The 20,802-nt window shown below is 50.0% G+C and overlaps 1 protein-coding gene across 1 annotated transcript in view; it reads left to right on the top strand.

Moving 5' to 3' along the window:
- PAPPA (pappalysin 1) overlaps positions 1-20,578 on the top strand; it is a 262,349-nt gene extending 241,771 nt beyond the window's left edge. Inside the window, exon 22 of the mRNA XM_069573842.1 lies at positions 15,777-20,578. Coding sequence (XP_069429943.1) covers positions 15,777-15,884 — 108 coding nt within the window. The 3' untranslated portion in view covers positions 15,885-20,578. The remainder of the gene's footprint in view (positions 1-15,776) is intronic.
- The last annotated feature ends 224 nt before the right edge of the window (positions 20,579-20,802 follow it).

Raw genomic sequence — 20,802 nt, 5'->3', positions numbered from 1 at the left:
GTTTGGATTGCTTTTTCTGTGTGTGTATCCACTGTAGATTTTTGGTTTGTGGTCCCATTAGATTTTGATATAGCAGTCTATATATGTGCCAGATTTTCAGTTGCTGATCTCTCAAACACATTGCCAGTACCCTATGCCTGTACTCCTCTTCTCGTGATTGCTGGCTTTGACATATTCGTGTGTGGGTGATTTCCTAACTGTATCTGTGCCTTTACTGGTGAGGTCCCTGTTTGTAATTTTCTTGAATCTTGTTGTGGCCTTGTCTTTCCTACCTCGAGAAGTTCCTTTAGGATGTGTGGTACTGAATTCTCTTAGCTTTGGCTTGTCTGTAAAACTTTTGATTCCTCTGTTGAATCTGAATGAGGGCCTTACTGGGCTGAGCAGTCCTGATTGTAGTGTATGTGAGCCTGTGTGTGTCCTGCAAGAGTGAAACCTGTCATTTCCCCCAGTCCCGAGAAGCTCCCACACTCAAGCCAGATGCTTTGGGGTTTCTTCTTCCTGATGCCTTGCCCTCAGGCTGGGGAGACTGACATGGGGCTCAGGACACTCACTCTTGCGGGAGAACCTCTGCGATATAGTTATCTTCCAGTTTGCAGGTCGCCCGCCCAGCAGCTGTGGGGTCTGATTAGGTCAGGAAAGCACCCTTCCTCTTGCGCTCTTATCGTGGCTTCTTCTTAGTCTGTAAAATCTCTGTGTTGGTAGGCTCCAGGCTTTCCTATGATGGTTGTCAGCAGTTAGCTGTGATCTCGTGTTTTCCTGGGAGGAGCTGAGCTCAACTCCTTCTACTGTGCCGTCTTTTCCGGGATCGAGGGCTGTTTCTATAGTTCGGATGCTTGCTGCTCCTTTCTTCACCAGGTACTGGCCGTCGTCCCCTTGCTATGGGGTGTGCCGCTACGGTGGCCCTTTGCAGGCTCCTGGGACAGCAGGGTTGGGGCCTGGCACCTACTCCCAGGTCTCATGGCATCGGCCTGTGCCCACAGTGGCGGTAGGACCAATGCCTGCTCACAGAGCTCCTGTAGCTGGAGTCCTGGTGTCTGGGAGCACGCACAGGGAAAGAAGCCCCGATGGTGGTCCCACCCCTCTCCTCACACACCCCTCATAACAGCGCCTTGGCGCTGCGGGGCCCAGGCTTCTTCCAGGTACACCCTTGGTGCCGCAGTCTAGTCTGTTCCGGCTCTTCCGTGCAGCCGACCGCGTTCTTCTCCCTGGGTCTGACCTCTGAAGCCTCATCTTCTGTACCCGGCTCGCCCTGCACTGACATAGGAATGTGCCGGACTGGGGAGCACAGGGGGCTGCTGGGCCCTGTCTTCCTGGCTGCTGGGCTCTCCTCGCAGCTCCTCTTCCATCCAGCGGACGTTCCCACGGGTGAGGAGACGCCCCTGGGTGCAGAAACCTTCCCTCCCTGGGGCGCAGGCTCCGTTCAGATTCCTTCCTTTTCTTTTTCCTTTTGTCCTACCTGGTTACAAGGAGGTTTCCTTGTCTCTTTGGAAGTCTGAGCAATTCTGTCAGCATTCACTAGCTGTTCTGGGTGAATGGTTCTCCTTGAAGATGTATTTGTAGTGTTTGGTGGGAGAAGGTGAGCTCCATGTCCTACTCATCCTCCATTTCAATCCCCCCTCCAGGTGTGAGCGTTTTGAAGGCTCTCGATTTCTGATGCCAAATGAATACAGTGTGTCTCTTTCACTCCCTTGGAGTCAGCCACTTTGACAGTGAATAGACAATGAAGCTTGTGTAGAATTATGACATGTGATTCATCTGACACCATCAGCTAGACAAACAGCAGCTCTGATTAAAAGAATTTTCCTACCAACTATAACTTAAGTACTAAAACATTAAAATATAAAACTAATATATTAAAATATAAAAACTAATTTTATTGGGAAACTTTCTTAAATGGATTGTTATTTCTACAGAGCGCATGGTAGGGACATGCAGTCGTAATTCAGGCTCAGGTGCAGATTCCAGGTGGTTACAGTCACTGGAATATATAGATGTACATCTCAGGTGGTCATTTTGACCCTGTCTTCCTATACTAGGTTCAGCTGCAGCAGTTTCAGGCTCCAGGGCTCAGAGATGAGTGTTGTCCCTCGAGTCAAGGACCCAGAGTCTGTTTTCTAGCTAGTTCTGAATATGTTTCCTAGTCCTTTTTTCCCCTTTTCTATCTACATTGTGAATGTAATTTTAGCCTTTTGTGCTAAAAGACTACCTTCCTCTACTTTTTCACTTCTTCCTGTTGGCCAAGGCAATGGAATGTAGGTGAGCAGGCTTCCTCCATGACAGGGGATGTGTGTTCATGGAGCATCGCTATGGGCTGACCACTGGACCAGGCTGGGCACACGGCAGAGTCCAGGCGCCACACCTGCCCTTGTCTGTAAGGGCAGGTCTGTAAGGGGAGCCAGATTATAAGCAGTGAGGTATGTTGCTGTTGTTAGTCACTCAGTTGCATCTGACCCTTTTGCAACCCCATGGATTGTAGTCCACCAAGCTCCTCTATCCATGGGGACTCTCCAGGCAAGAGTACTGGAGTGGGTTGCCATTTCCTTCTCCAGGGGATCATCTGAAACCCAGGGATCGAACCCAGATCTCCTGCTTGGCAGGTGGATTCTTTACCACTGAGCCACCAGGAAAGCCCCACTGAGGTATATAGCTATGTATCTAGTGACCTTTGCAGAAGGGACAGTGAAGGGAAGGTGGGGGGGTCATTTGAAGAACAGTATGAAGGTCAGAGAAAGCGTTCCCAAGGTCTCCCGCATTGTAGACAGACGCTTTACCGTCTGAGCCACCAGGGAAGTCTAAGGGAGATTCACACTGAGACCTGAAGAATGAGTAGGAACTTTCCTGGTGCAGGTGAATGGTGGTTGGGAGAAGAATGGGGAGAGCTGTCGGAACTCTGTGTGACCTTCACCTGTGGATTAGAGAGCCTGACGGCCTCTGTCATAGTGAGGTGGCTTTACCGTAGTTATTCTGTGCACAGAAGTGTCTGGACATCTCTTCAGATGCGAGACTCCTGAAGTCTGACTTCTGGAGAACCAAGGTGATTCAAATTAAAGTCATACTCCTACAGTTTAAATTCCCCAACCTAACTTCTACATAAACTCCAACTTCTTGAAACCCTTCTACTCTCTCATCTCCAGCCAACTGAGCTTGCAGTGGCTGCTTTATAGAGACAGAAGATAATAAGACAGGATGCCTATTAGTGAACTGCCGCATGCAGACTTGCATCCTCCCTTACCTTCTTTAATCCTCATGTCAACCCTGGCAGGGCACTGGGAACCAGTTTGGGCTTGTGTGTTAGTCACTCAGTCAAGTCTAACTTTCCAACCCCATGGGCTGTAGCCTGTAGCTTACCAGGCACCCCAGTCTGTGGAATTCTCCAGGCAAGAATACTGGAGTGGGTAGCCATTCCCTTCTCCAGGGGATCTTCCCAGCCCAGGGATCAAACCCAGGTCTCCGCATTGCAGGCAGATTCTTTACCAGCTGAGCCAGCAGGGAAGCCCTTAAGCTCGGGCTTAGCGAGTACTTACAGGACTTGAGTTTACTGGCTGCAAGTGCCATGAGCCAGAGTCAAAGCCAATTCCGTCTAAGTCTGAAGCCCAGCTTGTTCTGCTGCAGGGGCTGCACCACAGAAGAGGGAAGCGGGGGCGGGGGGTTGCAGAGCCTGTCCTCAGTGCACCTGGGCATGACCCTACCTGGTCCAGCTGGAGACATTTCGCTGTGGACCCAGAATGCCAGGGAGCCTTGGGTGTGGGACCCCTGCTCACTCACTTTGACAAGGCAAGAGCAGCTTTCCCCAGGGTGGGGAATAGCGGAGACTCCCAGCCCTGCCAGTCATCCTTGACTGCCCAGACAGGAGCTTCCCCTGGGCACAAAAAAGTCCTACCTTTCCATCTCCAGCTTCCACAGCAGGAAGCCTCTTGGGGCAGGAGAGGGACCAGAGGCTGGCTTTCTCCCCCCCATACCCCTCCCATCTTACCTGCCGGCCTATTTCACTCCCACCTGTACTCATGGCCCCAGCTCCATCTCATGGCAAGTCCCCTGCCCATAAACTCCCAGCCTGGTGCTCAGAACCTCATTGACAGCGGAGACTGACTCCCTGCACTTTCCAAAATGACCGTAATTGAGCACTTACAGGTGCTTGGCCGTGGGATAGCATCTCTGTGCGTATGATTCCGTTTAGACTCTAGAACCGGAACTGTCCAACAAAGCCCACATTTGAGACTCAGAGGTGGAATCACTTATACAAGGGGGCAGATCTCTGTGTAGGATTTAGGATTTCCTTACACCGAGCAAATGACAGATAGTAGCTACTGTGTTTCGAGAGCTTACTGTCTACCAAGCACAGCGTCCCCTTTTCTTCCATGTGTCGTTTTATTTCATCAGCACAGCAGCCCCACTGTAGGCGCGGTCTTTTTTAGCCCCACTTTACAGATGGTACAACTGAGGCTTAGACGGGTTGCAGTCACATAGCTGGTAAGTGGTAGACCTGAGACACAAACCATGTGATTCCAAGTCACACAGCACCTGCCTCTGACCCTTGTTCTGAACATCCGCTTGCTCTGGGCTTGTACCATGCCCTTCCTGGAGTCCCTTTCCTCTTGCTTCCTGGCTCTGCTGGACTGGGGTCCTGGGTAGGAACTCCAGGAGCAGGGTGAAGCACTCCATGGCTTCTCCTGCACTTCCTTCCTCCTTAGTTCAGTTCAGTCGCTCAGTCATGTCTGACTGTTTGCAACCCCATGAACCGCAGCACGCCAGGCCTCCCCTGTCCATTACCAATTCCGGGAGTTCACCCAAACCCGTGTCCATTGAGTCGGTGATGCCATCCAACTACCTCATCCTCTGTCATCCCCTTCTCTCCTGCCCTCAATCTTTCCCAGCATCAGGGTCTCTGCAAATGAGTCAGCTCTTTGCATCAGGTGGCCAAAGTATTGGAGTTTCAGCTTCAACATCAGTCCACCCAGGACTGATCTCCTTTAGGTTGGACTGGTTGGATCTCCTTGCAGTCCAAGGGACTCTCAAGAGTCTTCTCCAGCACCACAGTTAAAAGCATCAATTCTTTGGCGCTCAGCTTTCTTTATAGTCCAACTCTCACATCCGTACATGACCACTGGAAAAACCATAGCCTTGACAAGATGGACCTTAGTCGGCAAAGTAATGTCTCTGCTTTTGAATATGCTGTCTAGGTTGGTCATAACTTTCCTTCCAAGGAGTAAGCGTCTTTTAATTTCATGGCTGCAATCACCATCTGCAGTGATTTTGGAGCCCCGAAAAATAAAGTCAGACACTGTTTCCACTGTTTCCCCATCTATTTACCATGCAGTGACGGGACCAGATGCCATGATCTTAGTTTTCTGAATGCTGAGCTTTAAGCCAGCTTTTTAACCTTTTGAATGCAGAGTTCCAAAGAATAGCAAGGAGAGATAAGAAAGCCTTCCTCAGCGATCAATGCAAAGAAATAGAGGAAAACAATAGAATGGGAAAGACTAGAGCTCTTTTCAAGAAAATTAGAGATACCAAGGGAACATTTTATGCAAAGATGGACTCCACAAAGGACAGAAATGGTATGGACCTAACAGAAGCAGAAGATATTAAGAAGAGGTGGCAAGAATACACAGCAGAACTGTACAAAAAAGATCTTCACAACCCAGATAATCACAAAGGTGTGATCACTCACCTAAAGCCAGACATCCTGGAATGTGAAGTCAAGTGAGCCTTAAAAAGCATCACTACGAACAAAGCTAGTGGAGGCGATGTGGAATTCCAGTGGAGCTATTTCAAATCCTGAAAGATGATGCTGTGAAAGTACTGCACTCAATATGCCAGCAAATGTGGAAAACTCAGCAGTGGCCGCAGGACTGGAAAAGGTCGGTTTTCATTCCAATCCCAAAGAAAGGCTATGCCAAAGAATGCTCAAACTAGCGCACAATTGTACTCATCTCATACACTGGTAAAGTAATGCTTTAGTAATGCTCAAAATTCTCCAAGCCAGGCTTCAGCAATATGTGAACCATGAATTTCCAGATGTTCAAGCTGGTTTTAGAAAAGGCAGAGGAACCAGAGATCAAATTGCCAACATCTGCTGGATTATCAAAAAAGCAAGAGAGTTCCAGAAAAACATCTGTTTCTGCTTTATTGACTATGCCAAAGCCTTTGACTGTGTGGATCCTTCCTCCTACTTTCCACCTAAAACCTCTTTCTGGTCCCTGAAGCTGAGACCTCCCTGTCACTTAAGCCAGAATGATGTCTGTCTGTTCCCTCTAGCCTTCCCCCCTCGCTTGTCTGTGCAGACCCCAGCTGTTCCCCTCATCTGCCTCGTGGGGTGACCTGGGCCCTGCTGGAAGACGAGACAGGACAGTGCAGGACTGTCTGAGGAAACTACCTGCCAGGCATGCCCAGCCTCCTGCCCAGGCACCTGTGTGCACTGCAAGGCAGACAGAAAGAGGTGGGACTCAGTATTTTCTTACCGGAGCCAAGAGGAGTCCAGAACACAGAGCAGATTTCCAGAACGGTTGCTTCAACAGCTTCCCCCATACCAACGGCGAACGATCATTATTTCTAATTGGACTCATTCTAGGTCCGCATGTGTAGCAGGGTGTAAGGGAGGAAGGAGAAGTAACCTTCAAGTATTTGACATACCAGTGTTTTCCAAGGCGCGGGGCCTGGAACAATGGTGGCGGTCATGTTTCGGTTGGCTGCTAAGAGACTGGCTCTGGAAGATGTCTGGGGAGCTGCGGTGTGGCCCCAACTCTACAGCTCAGTTCTGCGGCCTTAGCCAGGCCAGGCTTGCCTTGAGTTTTTATCTCCTGATGTTCGGATTAGATTCATGTCTAAGGACTCTCCACGTGGCTTCCTGAGTGAGGTGGTCCTTGAACAGGAACTTGAAGGCTAATCAGGGTCAGGGGACCAGGGACGAGTTAAAAATTGGCCCCAGGAGCATGTCTCGGCACAGAATGACATGCCCAACTGATAAAATGAAGCGTAGGCCTGCCACCTGTATTTGCTCAAATCTAAGTGAAAACCTGCTTTCTTGGGAAAGGGTATTGAAACCCCAGTGGAGCTCATTGGTTTAAGGAGGCTAGTGATTCTGTAAGATAGGGGAAGACAGTCAGGAGCTTTAGATGGGAAGCAGTCATCTCAGCAGAGCTGATAGAGGGATGTTTGCAGAGTTGGGTGTGCATGTCAACAGCTCTAACGTCTCAGCTTAGCAACCTGAATGGTCCTCTGAAAAGGAGTCAGGATGGCATCGCATCTCTGCGCACAGCTTTCTGTGCCTCTCCACTTCCCCAGAGTGAACACTGGTCCTCCCAGCAGCCTGCAAGGCCCTGAGTGCTCTGCCCACCCCAAGACCTCACCAACCCCCCCACTATTGGTGCCTTCCTCCACTTCTCTCCAGCCCTTGGGACTCCTTGCCACCCTGCACACAGGCCAGGCACCCTCCTACCTTCCAGCCTTCACCACGAGCTGTTCTTTTGGCCAAGAACATTCTTCTCCATTCATCCTTATGACTCACTCCAGGTCTCTTGCCCAAGTTCTGTGTGTTCAACGTGCCCCACCCTGACCACCCGCCTTCCATCACCTCTGGCCCTTCTGCACCATTGACCTCGGCTTCCATGTCTTCCTTCCTTTCATAACACGCATCACTTTGGCACATACTGTGAGAATGTATGTATTATTCGTTGCCTGGCTATTTCGATACCTCTTGCTGTTGGAAGAAAAATTTCATGAGAGTGAGAAGGTGCATTTATTTTCGTCATTGTTATATCCCAAGTTCCCATGTCCCCTACTGCTGAGAACCTGCTATGTGATAGCGACTGTGCTAGGCCATGAGCAGAGGGGCCAGGCCCAGCCATGAGGTCATGGGGACCCACGGGCAGGCGCTGAGAGGCCAGGAAATGCTAATGGAGACCCAACAACTGAGGCCAATCACCAGAGCTCCTCAGCGAAGACCATGTTAGAGGTGAGGCGGGGAAGTCGCAGCAGGTCTTACCCAGGTAAAAGTAGTGAGGGGAAGGCCAGAGAGACAGATGAGAGAGAAGCATGTTCCTGGCAGAGTGCAGAGTCTGTACAAAGCCCAGAACAAGGGAACACAGTCAGGAAACTCTGATTCCCTGAAAAGGGCCAGAGCACAGTGCAAGAGGTGAAGGCATAAGAGGTGAATCTGGGGCACGAGCAAGGCTTCTATAAGCCACACTGGGGAGTCTGAACTTTATCTAGGGAGCGATGGGAGTATTCGATGATTTTAAAGACTGAACCAGCCAAGAGAATCCTAGAAGGCTTCCTGGAAGAGGGAACACATGTGCTCAACTTGGAAGATTAGTAAGACAGTAGGCAAATGACTAAGCCAAATAGACTAATTCTTCCACCCACTGGTTTCTGGAGTGTTAGGATTTCCCCCACTTGGGGTGTAACTTTGACTTTTTTTTTTTCCTGTGGGTGAATTCAACACTCATTTCAAACTTGATCCTATGAAAAGAACCAGGCCTTTCTATCCCCCTAGAATGACGATCATCACAACCATCATCAATGGCATTACCACATCATCACCACGGTCACCGACATCATTTAGTGAGCACGAATTCTACACCAGGCCTTATGCAAGTGTTGTCCTTGATTTTATACTTTATCCAAAACACTTCTGCATGGCAGGACTGTTATTTCCTCTGTCTTATAGATAGGCAGACCGAATCCCCCTCCCTGCAAAGAAGTCCGCCTGCTAGCATTTCGCGGCCTTACACTGCTCCACTGCTAACAACACATGGACTCAGACCAGGTCTCCTTGTCTAACCGGGGGCTCTCCTCCACATTACCCAGACTTCGCGCTTTCTCCTCCACTTACCCGCGTCTAAACAAGCTTTGGCATTCCCTGACTGCTGCATGCCCCATGCCAGGCACAGATCTGCACAGTCCCAAGGGAGCTATAGAGGAGCCCCAGCATCAGGCCTTGGTCTGCTTGAGGTCACTAAGTCTTTCCATCAACACTGTGGCGACCCAGAGACTCATGGTAGTGAAGCGAGTCGCCCAGGGCCCCGCGTGGGCGGGTGGACAGTCAGGCTTTCTGACCTTCACTGCAGCACGCCTCCTGCTCCCCCACGCCGCCCACCCTCTGCTGTGACCGCCCTGTTGAGTGAGTCAGAAGCCAACCTCAGACAGCCCTTCCGCCAGGCCCCCGTGGCGTTGGCCAGGCTGCATTCCTGAGCCGCTCACACACACGTGGGTGGAGGTGTTACCCTGGGCAGCTCACCCATGGGTTGAAACCCCTGTGCTGAGCACGGTCTCCAGCCTAGAGGAAAAAGCGAGAACCTTGGCCTTCCATCACCGACCTGGGCTTGTTGACAGAATCCCAGAGTGGGTGGCCAAGCCGTTTATGGGACAGCCTAGCTGCACGATGCTGGGAATCCCAAATGTAAACTGGCCGCCGAGGCCTTGATGCCGTGGGTGGTAGGTTTGCTTGGGAGGCCATCCGGGGGAGAAGGTGGAAAGCTGCTCGGGGAACCCGGGCATCTGGGAGTCAGGCTTGGAGCCAGCTTTATTGGGATGGGACTCGTTCTCTACCAGACCTCAGCTTCTTCTTCTGTGAAAGGGGACCCTGCCTCCTGGGGGAACAGTGCCGGGGAGCAGTTACAAATTGGGGCGCAGGTCCAAGGCGCCCTGCCAGACAAATGACTCACCTCTTCGCATCTTCGTTTCCTCTAAGATGTAAAACGAGGATTGTGGGAATAGCTGCCTTATGAAAGCTGCTGGGAAGGGTGAGTAACGGGGCGCCAGGTACCATAAGAGGTAGGAGGTAGGAGGCGAATGATCATTAAACACGCCCCATAGCACTCGGCCGGGATGGGGGACGGAGCGCTGCCTTCCCCCTCTTGTTTGGGCTTGCCGATAAGTTCTTCGTGTCCAGAGTGGGGGCTTAATATCCTGCAGCGTCTACCAGGTTGACAAGTAGTGAGTTCCAGGGCAGGTCTGAGACAGGCCGAGGCCTCTATTTTACCATCTGTAAGCTGGGTAGCTAAAGGACAGCAGCCTCTCGAGCCTGGGTGGAGCCACGTGGGAACCATCCTGCACGGTGGCCTCAGGCAGTGGCTGTGTGTGTGTGCACACAGCCGTGGACCGGACCTGGGCATGTCTCTTCCAGGTCAGACCAGGGGACACCTGCGGGAGTGGGTGGGGCAGGCAGACTCCACCTTCTCTTATGAGTTGTAGATGCCCAGTCAGTAAGGATGCCTGTGAGCAGAGACCCCCGAGGCAGGCTCTGAACAGGCAGGTCATGGAGAGGCGAGAAGAAGGGTGAGATACCATGCTTGTCCTCCACACCGGGACCTCTGCGGGCTGGTATGGAGGTGGCATTGCTCCTCACCAGATCCCTTGTCTCACCGATGGGGAGTCCAGCTCCACAGGTACCTACCTGCCGAAGGTCGAGCAAGGTGCTCCCAGGGCCCTAGCAAGGGCTCCGTTGATGCGCCTGCATTTACAAGCATTGAAGGGCACAGGGAGCATGCCCGATCGTCCCCCTGAGACCAAACCTTCTAGACCTTGTTGTGTTCCGACTAAGGTTCCTGCCCTGCGGATCCAGACCCACGTCTTTAGGGGAACGCTGAAACTGCCTGGGCCGGGCCAGGAGGAAAGCACGTGAACACATCAGGCCCCACACAGCCAGGGTGCCCGCACGGACCTGAGAAGCTCCCTGGCATCATAGGGCCCTGCTGGCTGATAACTCTGGAGAAGCCCCTGGGACTGGAGTGGCAGAAAGGGGGATGTGCAAGGCACAAGCTGTGGAGAAGGGCAGCATTTCCTGGTCTTTTCTGCCCAGGGCATCGCCTTCCACCTTTCTGGGGCTGAGAAGGAGTCTCAGACAGAAGGGAAGGTAGAGATCATTAAAATCAATTCAGTGTACAGATAGGGAACCTGAAGCCCGAGAAGGGAGGTGACTTGTATGGTTACGCAGCACAGGAGTGCAAGAGCAGAGGCCCCCTGACTGGCGTTGTCCCTGGGTATTTGTGCTTTCATATGTCCCTCCAGTCATGGGTCCTTTGAATGCCTGCCACGCGGTAGATGAAGAGGTCAGCCACAGACACGGGGACTTCCCTGGTGGTCCAATGGCTCAGATTCCACGCTCTCAATGCAGGGGGCCTGGATGCTATCCCCGGTCAGGGAACTAGATGCCACGTGCCACAACTAAACAATCTCACATACCGCGGCTAAGACCCAGCACAGCCAAATATGTATTTTAAAAAGCAACAACACAGACATGGCCCCTGCCCTACAGCACAGGCATACAGGCGCAGACGTGACTCCGTCCAAGAATGGCGTAGGGATAGAATGCTAGGGTATGGGAGGAGCGTGATGGTCCCATCTTAGGTCAGGCTAAGGAGGCAGGAGGCAGGGCTTGCAGTAAGACCTGGTGGATGAAGAGGAGCTGGCCGGGAAAGCACAGGAGCAGGGAGGAACAGGAACAGCTGAAGACTTAAACCCAAGAAAACACCTGGAGGCTTTGAGGAAACAGGAAACAAACAAGCCGCAGAGAGCGAGGGGATGAAGGGAACCAGATGAGGTCTAAGAAGGGTGTGGAGATCAGGCAAGGCCTGGAACTCTCACTAAGGACTTTGTGTCTTATCCTAAGAGACAGAATCTGTTGCACGTTTGCCTGGGTGAGGTGCAGCAGGAAGCAGGAGAGAAAAACCATATGTGAGGCTGTCCCGAAAGAATCGTGGAGCCCAGTGGGAAGAGTGAGAGAACACACCGTGCAGAAGACGGGAGCGGTCACCGGGTCATCCTAACACTAGAACGCGGGCAAGGGAATGGAACGGGCCCGGGGGAAACCAAGGCCGCTCACGTGGGGGAGGAGGAAGGCAGGAAGGGGGTCACAAGCAGGAAGTACAAGCCTGCGGGAAGCCAACTCAGCATTGAGCGACCCGGGTGTTAGACCGCATTCTGGGAGGTTTTGCATCTTTTCTGTTGAATCCTTGCAACCGTCTGAACTACAGTAGAGGAAGTCCCCTACATACGAACCTTCAAGGTGCAAACTTGCAAAGATGGGAACGTGCATCTGGTTCCAGCGAGGAACCAGAACTTGTGCCATCGACGTCGGGCGTGAGTGGGATTGCAGCTTGCCTCTTCCTCTGTCTCCGATCACTGATGATCCTTCAGTTTTCCCTCCAGGCAGTAACTCTTCTTACCTGTTCACTCCGTGCCAGCCCCTGTATGCCAGTCATTGAACTATGGTACTTTTCAAGTTTCTGTACTGTAGGATTAAAAATGTTTTCTTTTTGTGTTTGTTTCTTATGTATTAATTGTGCAGAAAGTATTATAAACCTGTTACTGTACAGTACTGTATAGACGATTGTCTATATAGTACTAGAGACAATTGTTAGTTGGGTACCTAGGCTAATTTTGTTGGACTTAGGGTCACACTAGACTTAACAAACGTGCTCTGGGAATGGAACTCTTTCGTATGGAGAGGACTTGCTGTATTTTTTTTTTTCATCATCGTTTTCTAGATACACAAATTCAGGGTGATGGCAGTGAAGGGGTTTTTCCCACAGTTGTTCAGCGAGTATGAGGCCTTACTGAAGTCTTCAGCAAGTAAGGATGCTAATCCAGGCCTCTCTGCTCACAGGGTCTCCCCACTGGACCTCAGCTATTAGATCTGGACCTGGCTCTGCCCTCAGTCTCCCCACTTTGGAGGATTTTCTCTAGGTCTCTCCCAAGTCTAACATTCTCTGCTTCTTAGGGCAGTGAAGAAGTTGTGGAAGAACATGTAAGATGGGACGGTACAGCCCCTGCACACGCATGGAGGCTGGGGAGTGTCCTGGAATCAGGGCACCGTGAGCAGCTGAACGCAGCAAGGCTCTGCATGGAAGGGGTAGCTGTAGGGGTGCTCACCAGGGCATCCCAGACCTGTGAGCTGGAACTGAAGAGGGAAACGAGGAGTTGCACTAGCCATACTGCGGTGAGAGTCAGAGAGAAGGAGAAGAGAACAGACCTGCACCCGTATTCTGCAGCTTAGATGCTGGGGACACAAGAGTGAGCAAGGCTGACACAGTCCCCGCCTTGCTTACCGAGAAAGAGGCACACCCGGCAGGCGGCAAGCATTGCTTGCTACGCTCATTTTATCAGCTAGTTCATTACCCCTTGTCACAGCCACTGGAGGGGCATGCTTTCGCCTCTCCCCTTTTAGGAAAGATCACTGAGGCTCAGAGAAATTGTCACCTATTCAAGGTCACACCTCAATTAGGTGAGAGAGCTGGGGCTTCAACTTCAATCTTCTGGTTCATTCTTACACTTTTAAATTATTGAAAAGTTGCAGGATGGAGAGAGGTTGGGGAGGCAAAGAGGGAAGAAAGAAGGACACGGAGCAGGGAGAAAAAGTGTTCAGGAGAACGAGCCCACAGCCAGAGGGACAAAGATGCTCTCTGAGCCTTGTGAGCACTCGAGACCCTGCCCAGGCAGGAGGTGAATGAGGCCATTACATCCATCTGCGCAGATGGGGTCCCTCTGGGGAAAGCTCTATGCAAATGTCATGATGCAATGAGGTGAAATCCACTTGCGTCAGCCCAGGCTGGGGCTCAGGCAGGGACCACTCTGTGCTCTTTGCAAAGACAGATCCTTTGCCGTGTTGGGAGGACGTTCACTCTGCTGGGCTCTTTCTCACAGTTTCTAGAAAGGAAAGCCAGCCCAAGATCACAAAGCATGTGAAGGGATGGACTGGGAAATGAAATTTGGGCCTCTTATTTTTTCTCTTTTTCCCCAATTTTATGATCTATATATATATCAAATTGTCACGTCATGCACTGCTCACTTTTTCTTATGCTAAAATCTGCTCCTAGGACTGACCCCTCAACCTAGTTTTCTGTAAAAAAATTCTCTCTGTGAAATGTTCCCCTCCAGGATTACAGGCGCTCTAGAACAGGGGTCCCCAACCTCTGGGATCTAATGCCTGATGATCTGAGGTGGAGCTGATGTAATAATAATGGAAATGAAGTGCACATTAAATGTAATGCATTTGCATCATCCCCAAACCATCCCCCACCACCCAGGACCATGGAAAAACTGTCTTCAACGAAACTGGTCCCTGGTCCCAGAAAGGTTGGGGATCATTGTCCTAGAAGGTGGTCGGAGCTTGCTGGCAAAAGCTTTTGCCCTTTTCATAATCCCCAAATCAAAATTACCAATATGTGCAAAGAGGTAGGTTTTCCTAAAGGACATTATCGCATTGTTTATATCAGTGGATCACCACAACAGTCCTAGAAATTAGATATTCCATTGTACAAATCTCTTAACCAACTCTCATGTGGTACATGACAACTTTTCACCCATGATTTCATTCAACCCTCAGAGTCCACACTGCAAGGCAGGTCTTATTCTACTGACTTCACAGCTAGGAGGAACCTGAGGCCCGGGGAGAGGTTGCTTCAGTCAGTTCAGTTCAGTTCAGTTCAGCTGCTCAGTCGTGTCCGACTCTTTGCGACCCCATGAATCGCAGCACGCCAGGCCTCCCTGTCCATCACCAACTCCCAGAGTTCACCCAAACTCACGTCCATCGAGTCAGTGATGCCATCCAGCCATCTCATCCTCAGTCATCCCCTTCTCTTCCTGCCCCCAATCCCTCCCAGCATCTGAGTCTTTTCCAATGAGTCAACTCTTCGCATGAGGTGGCCAAAGTATTGGAGTTTCAGCTTCAGCATCAGTCCTTCCAAAGAACACCCAGGGCTGATCTCCTTTAGGATGGACTGGTTGGATCTCCTTGCAGTCCAGGGGACTCTCAGGAGTCTTCTCCGACACCACAGTTTAAAAGCATCAGTTCTTCGGTGCTCAGCTTTCTTCACAGTCCAACTCTCACATCCATACATGAATACTGGAAAAACCATAGCCTTGACTGGATGGACCTTGGTTGGCAAAGTGATGTCTCTGCTTTTGAATGTGCTGTCCAGGCTGGTCGTAGCTTTAGAGGTTGCTTGCCTTACTTTAAATACTGGGTTTGTCACTTATTGGTTTGGGCTTCCCTGGTGGCTCAGAGATAAAGAACCTACCTGCCAATGCAGGAGCCGCAGGAGATGGTTTGATTTCTGGGTTGGGAAGATCCCCTGGAGGAGGAAATGGCAACCCACTCCAGTATTCTTACCTGAGAAATCCCATGAACAGTGGAGTCTGGTGGGCTCCTGTGGAGTCCATAGGGTCGCAAAAAGTTGGACACGACTGAAGCAACTAACCACCACCACCACCACTTTGGGCAAATGCCTGCCACTTTCTGAGCCTCCGTTTCCCCACCTGTAAAAGTGCGGTTGTTCTAGTGCCTATCTTACAGAGGTGGACTTCCCCGGTGGCTCAGATAGTAAAGCGTCTGCCTACAATGCAGGAGACCTGGGTTCAACCCCTGGGTCAGGAAGATCTCCTGGAAAAGGAAATGGCAACCCACTCCAGTATTCTTGCCTGGAAAACCCCATGGACGGAGGAGTCTGATAGGCTATAGTCCATGGGGTTGCAAAGAGTCGGACACGACTGAGCGACTTCACTTTCACTTTACAGAGTTGTTGAAGAATTCAGTTCTTTCCTGGTTGTAAAGCATTTAGCACATTGCCTGGCCTGTAATACATGGCCCTGAAAACGTAAACAGCTATGATAATGCCCATGGGATCCTGATAGACCTTATCATAAGGCTAGCAAGAAGCGGAGGCAGGACTTGGACTTGAATCTGCTGCCCCAACATCTGCCCTGCACTGCTTCTCTAGAAGTTTCTGTTTCAGCCCCAAGCACCTGACTCATCTCTTCTGCCTTTCTCTCTGCAGGTCACACCCTTCCCCATGTCTTGTGACCTACAGGGTGACTGTGCTTGCCGGGACCCCCAGGCCCAAGAACACACCCGGAAAGACCTCCGAGGATACAGCCATGGCTAAGGAAGGACAAGGAGTTGTCAAAGAATTCCCAATGCCAGGACCCGCATCCCTTTGGTATTGATTTCACAGTCAGCTGCTCCACGGAATGGCCTCTCCACACCAGGGATCCTTAGCACCCAACCGGTCTGCCTTTAATTTCACCCAGGAAGGACTCGGAGTACAGGCGTGTGAACCAAGTCTCGCCATGTTGAATGATGGAATGGAATCCCATCTCAAAGTCTTAGAAAGGTTGCACGTACAGCGTGCAGTCCCTGAGCCTCCTAAAATTCTAACCATTTGTCACACGACTGCAGCGAGAAACATATTCTGTACCTAGGAGTGTGCCCATCTGTGGTTAGTAGGCATGCATGCATACGCAGACCCATGCAGACACCCGTGGGAGGGCAGTTTTGGAGACTGAGCAGAGAGAGACTGGGCCAGACTCAATCCTTTCTCTCCCAGGCTCCAAACCAGCACTGTCCTTGGGAGAAAGAGAGTTACAGAAACTGCTAAGACCAAGTGTTAAATGCCAACATAGCTCACAGCCTGAGGCTTAGAATATGTAAGGTGTGCTTGAGTGCGCAGTCCTCTGGGATTGGAGGTGAAATGGTCTCTGATCACCTCCCTTCTAGGGAAGTAGGACCTGAGGAAGAGGTAAAGAATCCAAGGTATGCGAAGCCCCCAGGGTTCGAGGCCAAGCTGGAAATGGCTTAGGATTGCAATGTCAAGGTATTATAACAGCCCCCGGCTTGAGGCCATAATATCCCCCACATCCCCCACATCTTGCCTTGGGACCACACTTGCTGCTACGTTCCCGGCTGCTCTGTCCTATACATGGAGTACCCCAAGGTGGTAGGACTAGGTGAGGAAAAACCCCCACACAACCAAACTGTCTGCCTTAAAAGTGACCCACGTTTTCCCACAGCTCCTCACTTCTTAGCCTTTCTGCGAGGGAAAACCCCTCATTGGCCCGCATGGTGAGAAGTGAAGGCCCCCTGGGTGGGCTTCTCATCCTGGAAGGGAACTGAGGGGCTTCAGATGCTGGGACCCTCACCGAGAGTCCAGAATGTCTAAGCCAGTGTTAGATTTTATAAGCAAGAGGAACAGTGTTACGTTTCTATGATGCCGGAACCCTCCGGAGACTGTTGGGATGGCAGGGACTCTTGGGTTAGCATCCTTATCCAAGTCTTCCTGCCCCTCCAAGGCGAGAGCAGGCTTTGGGTCTGAGGACCTCATCGTGCCCTGAGTAGCAATAGTTCTGGAGCAGAGAAGCATCTCGGATGGGATCCACACCTGGACTGTGGCTCTAGAGGGGCCTTCGGGGGCAGCCCAAGGGTTCCCAGCCTCGGTCCCTAACCACCCAGCATGGCCGTCATGCCTTCCACACAGCCTTTGGCTCCCATACTCCCGTCCACCTCTGTCCTAGGGTGGCCCTTCCCTCTCTCCCATGTTCAGCCTCCGAAAGTTGAGAGGAAATTAGCCAGATGCTCACAGAAGCCCTTACCTCTTTGGGGCCCTCTTTGTTCAGCCGGTTACCTGTCCACTCCTTTTGAAATTAGTCAGGGAGGTGAGGAATACAGAATGAGATGAAAAGAAGGCTGACATTTAACCTGATCTCTGAAACTGAGAAAGTAAGATGAAGGGAGGGTCTAAGGTAGAGATATTGCATAAATATTGCCACAGATCATCTCAAATCTAATGAAGACAACCAACCAAAAAACAAATAGCATAGAAATGGAAGATACCAAGCATGTAGGCTGACTCTCCTCATTCCTGCAATCCAACACAGGCGCTGTTCATCAACTAGAGCCCTCCCTTTTTTTTCCAATGGGGACCAAAAATAACTTCAGAAACCTTCCTACTGTTCTGTCTCCCAGCAGCAGCTAGCTGCTGACCAAGAGCATTTGAGAAGACGTCTGTTGGCCATCTGTGGTCTGTTACATTAATAAATATATCAAGGTGCTTTTCACACAGCTGCCCACAAATAAGGACGCAGTACTTAGATAGTTTTGTGTGGCTTATTCCATGCTACAGTCTCTGAGATTGGGTTGCAGGCATGCCATTGTTAAGGCCTGACTCAGATCCATTATATTCCCTTCTTACAAACTTGTATCTCATTTATACTGAGGGCATGTTTTTGTTTTGTTTTTTTTCCTTTAATTACCAGGGCCAATCTTTGGCAAGAGAATAATAATTGTATAAGCATCGATTCCATTTTGTACCCCTCTCCAGTATCTTAGAACTCTTGCCAACTCTTCAAGTCCCCTCATGCCCTTGCTGAGTTATCAACCTGAGTGGTGCTAGATGGGAAGGAACAAATGAGGTAAGATGTTAACAGAGTTGGCTCTCCCAGTTGCTTTTTTTAACATCAGTAAGGAGCGCAAAGAGCCTGGGAGACCTAAAGACAACATTCCCGATGGAGGGGTGGCAGGAACCAGAGCAGAACCTCACCAGCTTCCTTCCAGTCCACCCTAAAGCTCTTTCCTCCTCCATTCACACACATTCTGCAGCTGGCTTCTACCTTCAGAGTCTCAGATTGATCAAGCCCTTCTCAGCAAAGTGTTTCTCAGTCTCCTCCTCACCATCATTCAAACCTGCTACTCACAAATTCCTGTTTGCCAGGGATATTAGGTAGGAGAGGCTGCCTGATGGGTGGGCAGCCTCAGTCCCATGTGCAAGGTGTCACTAACAGGTCCTTCTCACACCTTAGTGGAGGAAGTCAGCTCTGGGTATGCAGTGCACTTGTACTCGGCTTCAATTTCTTTCTGGGTATAAACTCATCCTCTCACCCCTTTATCAGCTCCAGTTTAGGACAGTGGAGTACTCACAGGAGGAGGCTCTGAAGCACTATTGTCTATCAGCAGCTCAGAGGTCCTAAAGCACTTGGCGGTTCTGAAGATGGATTCACTTCTTCAGAACTTTCTTCAGAACGTGGAGGTTCTGAAGAAGGATTAGCCTGTTAACAGCAAGAAAGAAAAGATAAGGTGGACAGTTCACCAAGCCTTCTCTTAGGAAGACTTTCTGAGCCACAGCCCTGCTAGCTGCCACAGGACCTGTGTTAGCCCCTAGATTCTGTGCCAACCACCTCTTAAGGGAAGACGACCCTTGGGAAGTCCGTTCTGGAGGCTGAATAGGGGGTGTTATGAAAGGGGGAGATGAGCGTTTGTAACTAGCAGGGCTCTGAGGATGGAGGGTATCAGCTGCTTCTGCGGGCTTCAGCATGCTGAGTCACTGCCTAGACAGTGCTCTTGGTCTCCTTCCCACTTTGGCCAATGTTTCGATGCTATTTGTTGAAAATAATTCTTTGAGACAGATTCTGGCTACCTCCCTTCCAGGTTTGGTTTAACTTGGTTCTGTCAGTTTGTTATAGGTCTTACCTGTGTTGAGAAAGGAAAGAAAGAGAGGAAGAAAAAGAGAAAAAAAAAGAGGGGAAAAGAGGGAAGGAAGAAAGGAAACCATAAATTCAGGTTAACAGATTTGAAGTTTTTGTGTTGTGTGTGTGTTTTTTTTTTCTCCTCAAACTACTTCAAAGTAGGGAAAATATAAAAGGAGAAATGGATGGTGACAACGCTGCACAGACAGAGGTTAATAGAAGACAAGGAGATTAAGAAGTTAAGCATGAGTAAAAATAAGAATTTGGAGAAAACCTATTTTTGTGATTCCTGAAGAACATTCTTTCTTCTACAGACTGAGCAGGTAGACACAGTCTAAAGATTTCCCTAGCAGGAGTAGAGTGGGGTTTTGTATTGCTCTCTGTTCTTTTCTGTACATTGCGGTAGGTTCAGGAAATAAGGCATCTTTCCCCTTAATCTGTAGTTGATATTGTTGGGGGGGGGGGGCAGTGCATTTTGTCTATTTGTTCGGTTGTCAATCAGTAATAGTAGGGAGTGGGGAGGGCTTGAAATTGTTGTGTTTTTTTTGTTTGTTTTTTCCCAATATTAAGGGGACGTGCTGTGTTGCGCTTTTCACATTATAAAGTGTTTGTATTTGCCGTTAGAGCACTGGGCTTTATGAAGTCTGCACTTAGAATCACACTGCACAGTCCACTTTCCTAGGGAGCTGCTACATGACCAGACAGGTAATTCCCATGGTTTTCGAGAAACAGAATTAACCAAGCAAACAACAGGCATGAAACTAAACAGCAAACGAATCAAAGCCTATTCTTGGCAATCTGCTCACGTTTCGCCAAATTCCTCCCAACTGTTTGATCTTGAAGAGCAATGTGTAATAGCCAAGAGAGGAATTATGTCCCCCGAGCGAGAATGCAGAATTCTTGACTTCAGGCAGCAGTTTGCTCAGTGACCTTGAACAAGCAATGACATCGCCTCTCCATTTGCCTCAGTTTCTCCAGCTGCAAAATGGGGATAATAATACTTAACCTACCTCACAGTGGGAGGGCAGGGGATTGTGAGGCCCTGAGGCTTCTAAGGGGCTGTGGCAATCTACGAGAGCCAATCTGTGACAGCCTGACGCAGAGTCGATGGGTTATTTTTCAAGAATGCACAGGCCCACTGGCCACTTAAGAAAGACAGGGAGTGCTCATTCGGTATTTCAAGGAATGGGAGTGAGCTCCTAGATTAGAACCCACCTTGAGAGAGGCTTGCATTTGAGAATATTTTACTTGCAGATAAGTTGGACTTTCTCCCCCTTATTCGGGCCTTTAGCAGTTCTGTAATTTGATTAAAAACAAAACCAAAAAACACAAAACCAAAAAACTAGTGACTTCCTACAGTGTAAAAGTCAGTTTACTGTTTATTCAAGACTTCCAGGCCACTTCCAACTTTACAGAGGAAGGGAGTCCCTTAGTTCTCTTTTTCTTCTCAGACTTAAAATTCCACATTGAGTGTTCCTTTAAAAGAAGATACGGCATTCTGAGTACAAACTCGGGGCTTCTTAAATTCTACACCAGCAGTCAGTGAGGAGAAGTTTGAACAATTAA

This window comes from Ovis canadensis, chromosome 2 (assembly GCF_042477335.2).
Source record: "Ovis canadensis isolate MfBH-ARS-UI-01 breed Bighorn chromosome 2, ARS-UI_OviCan_v2, whole genome shotgun sequence".
Lineage (NCBI taxonomy): Eukaryota > Metazoa > Chordata > Mammalia > Artiodactyla > Bovidae > Ovis > Ovis canadensis.
Note: the sequence above shows the minus strand (reverse complement) of the source record. Positions and strands in the feature narration are given on the sequence as shown.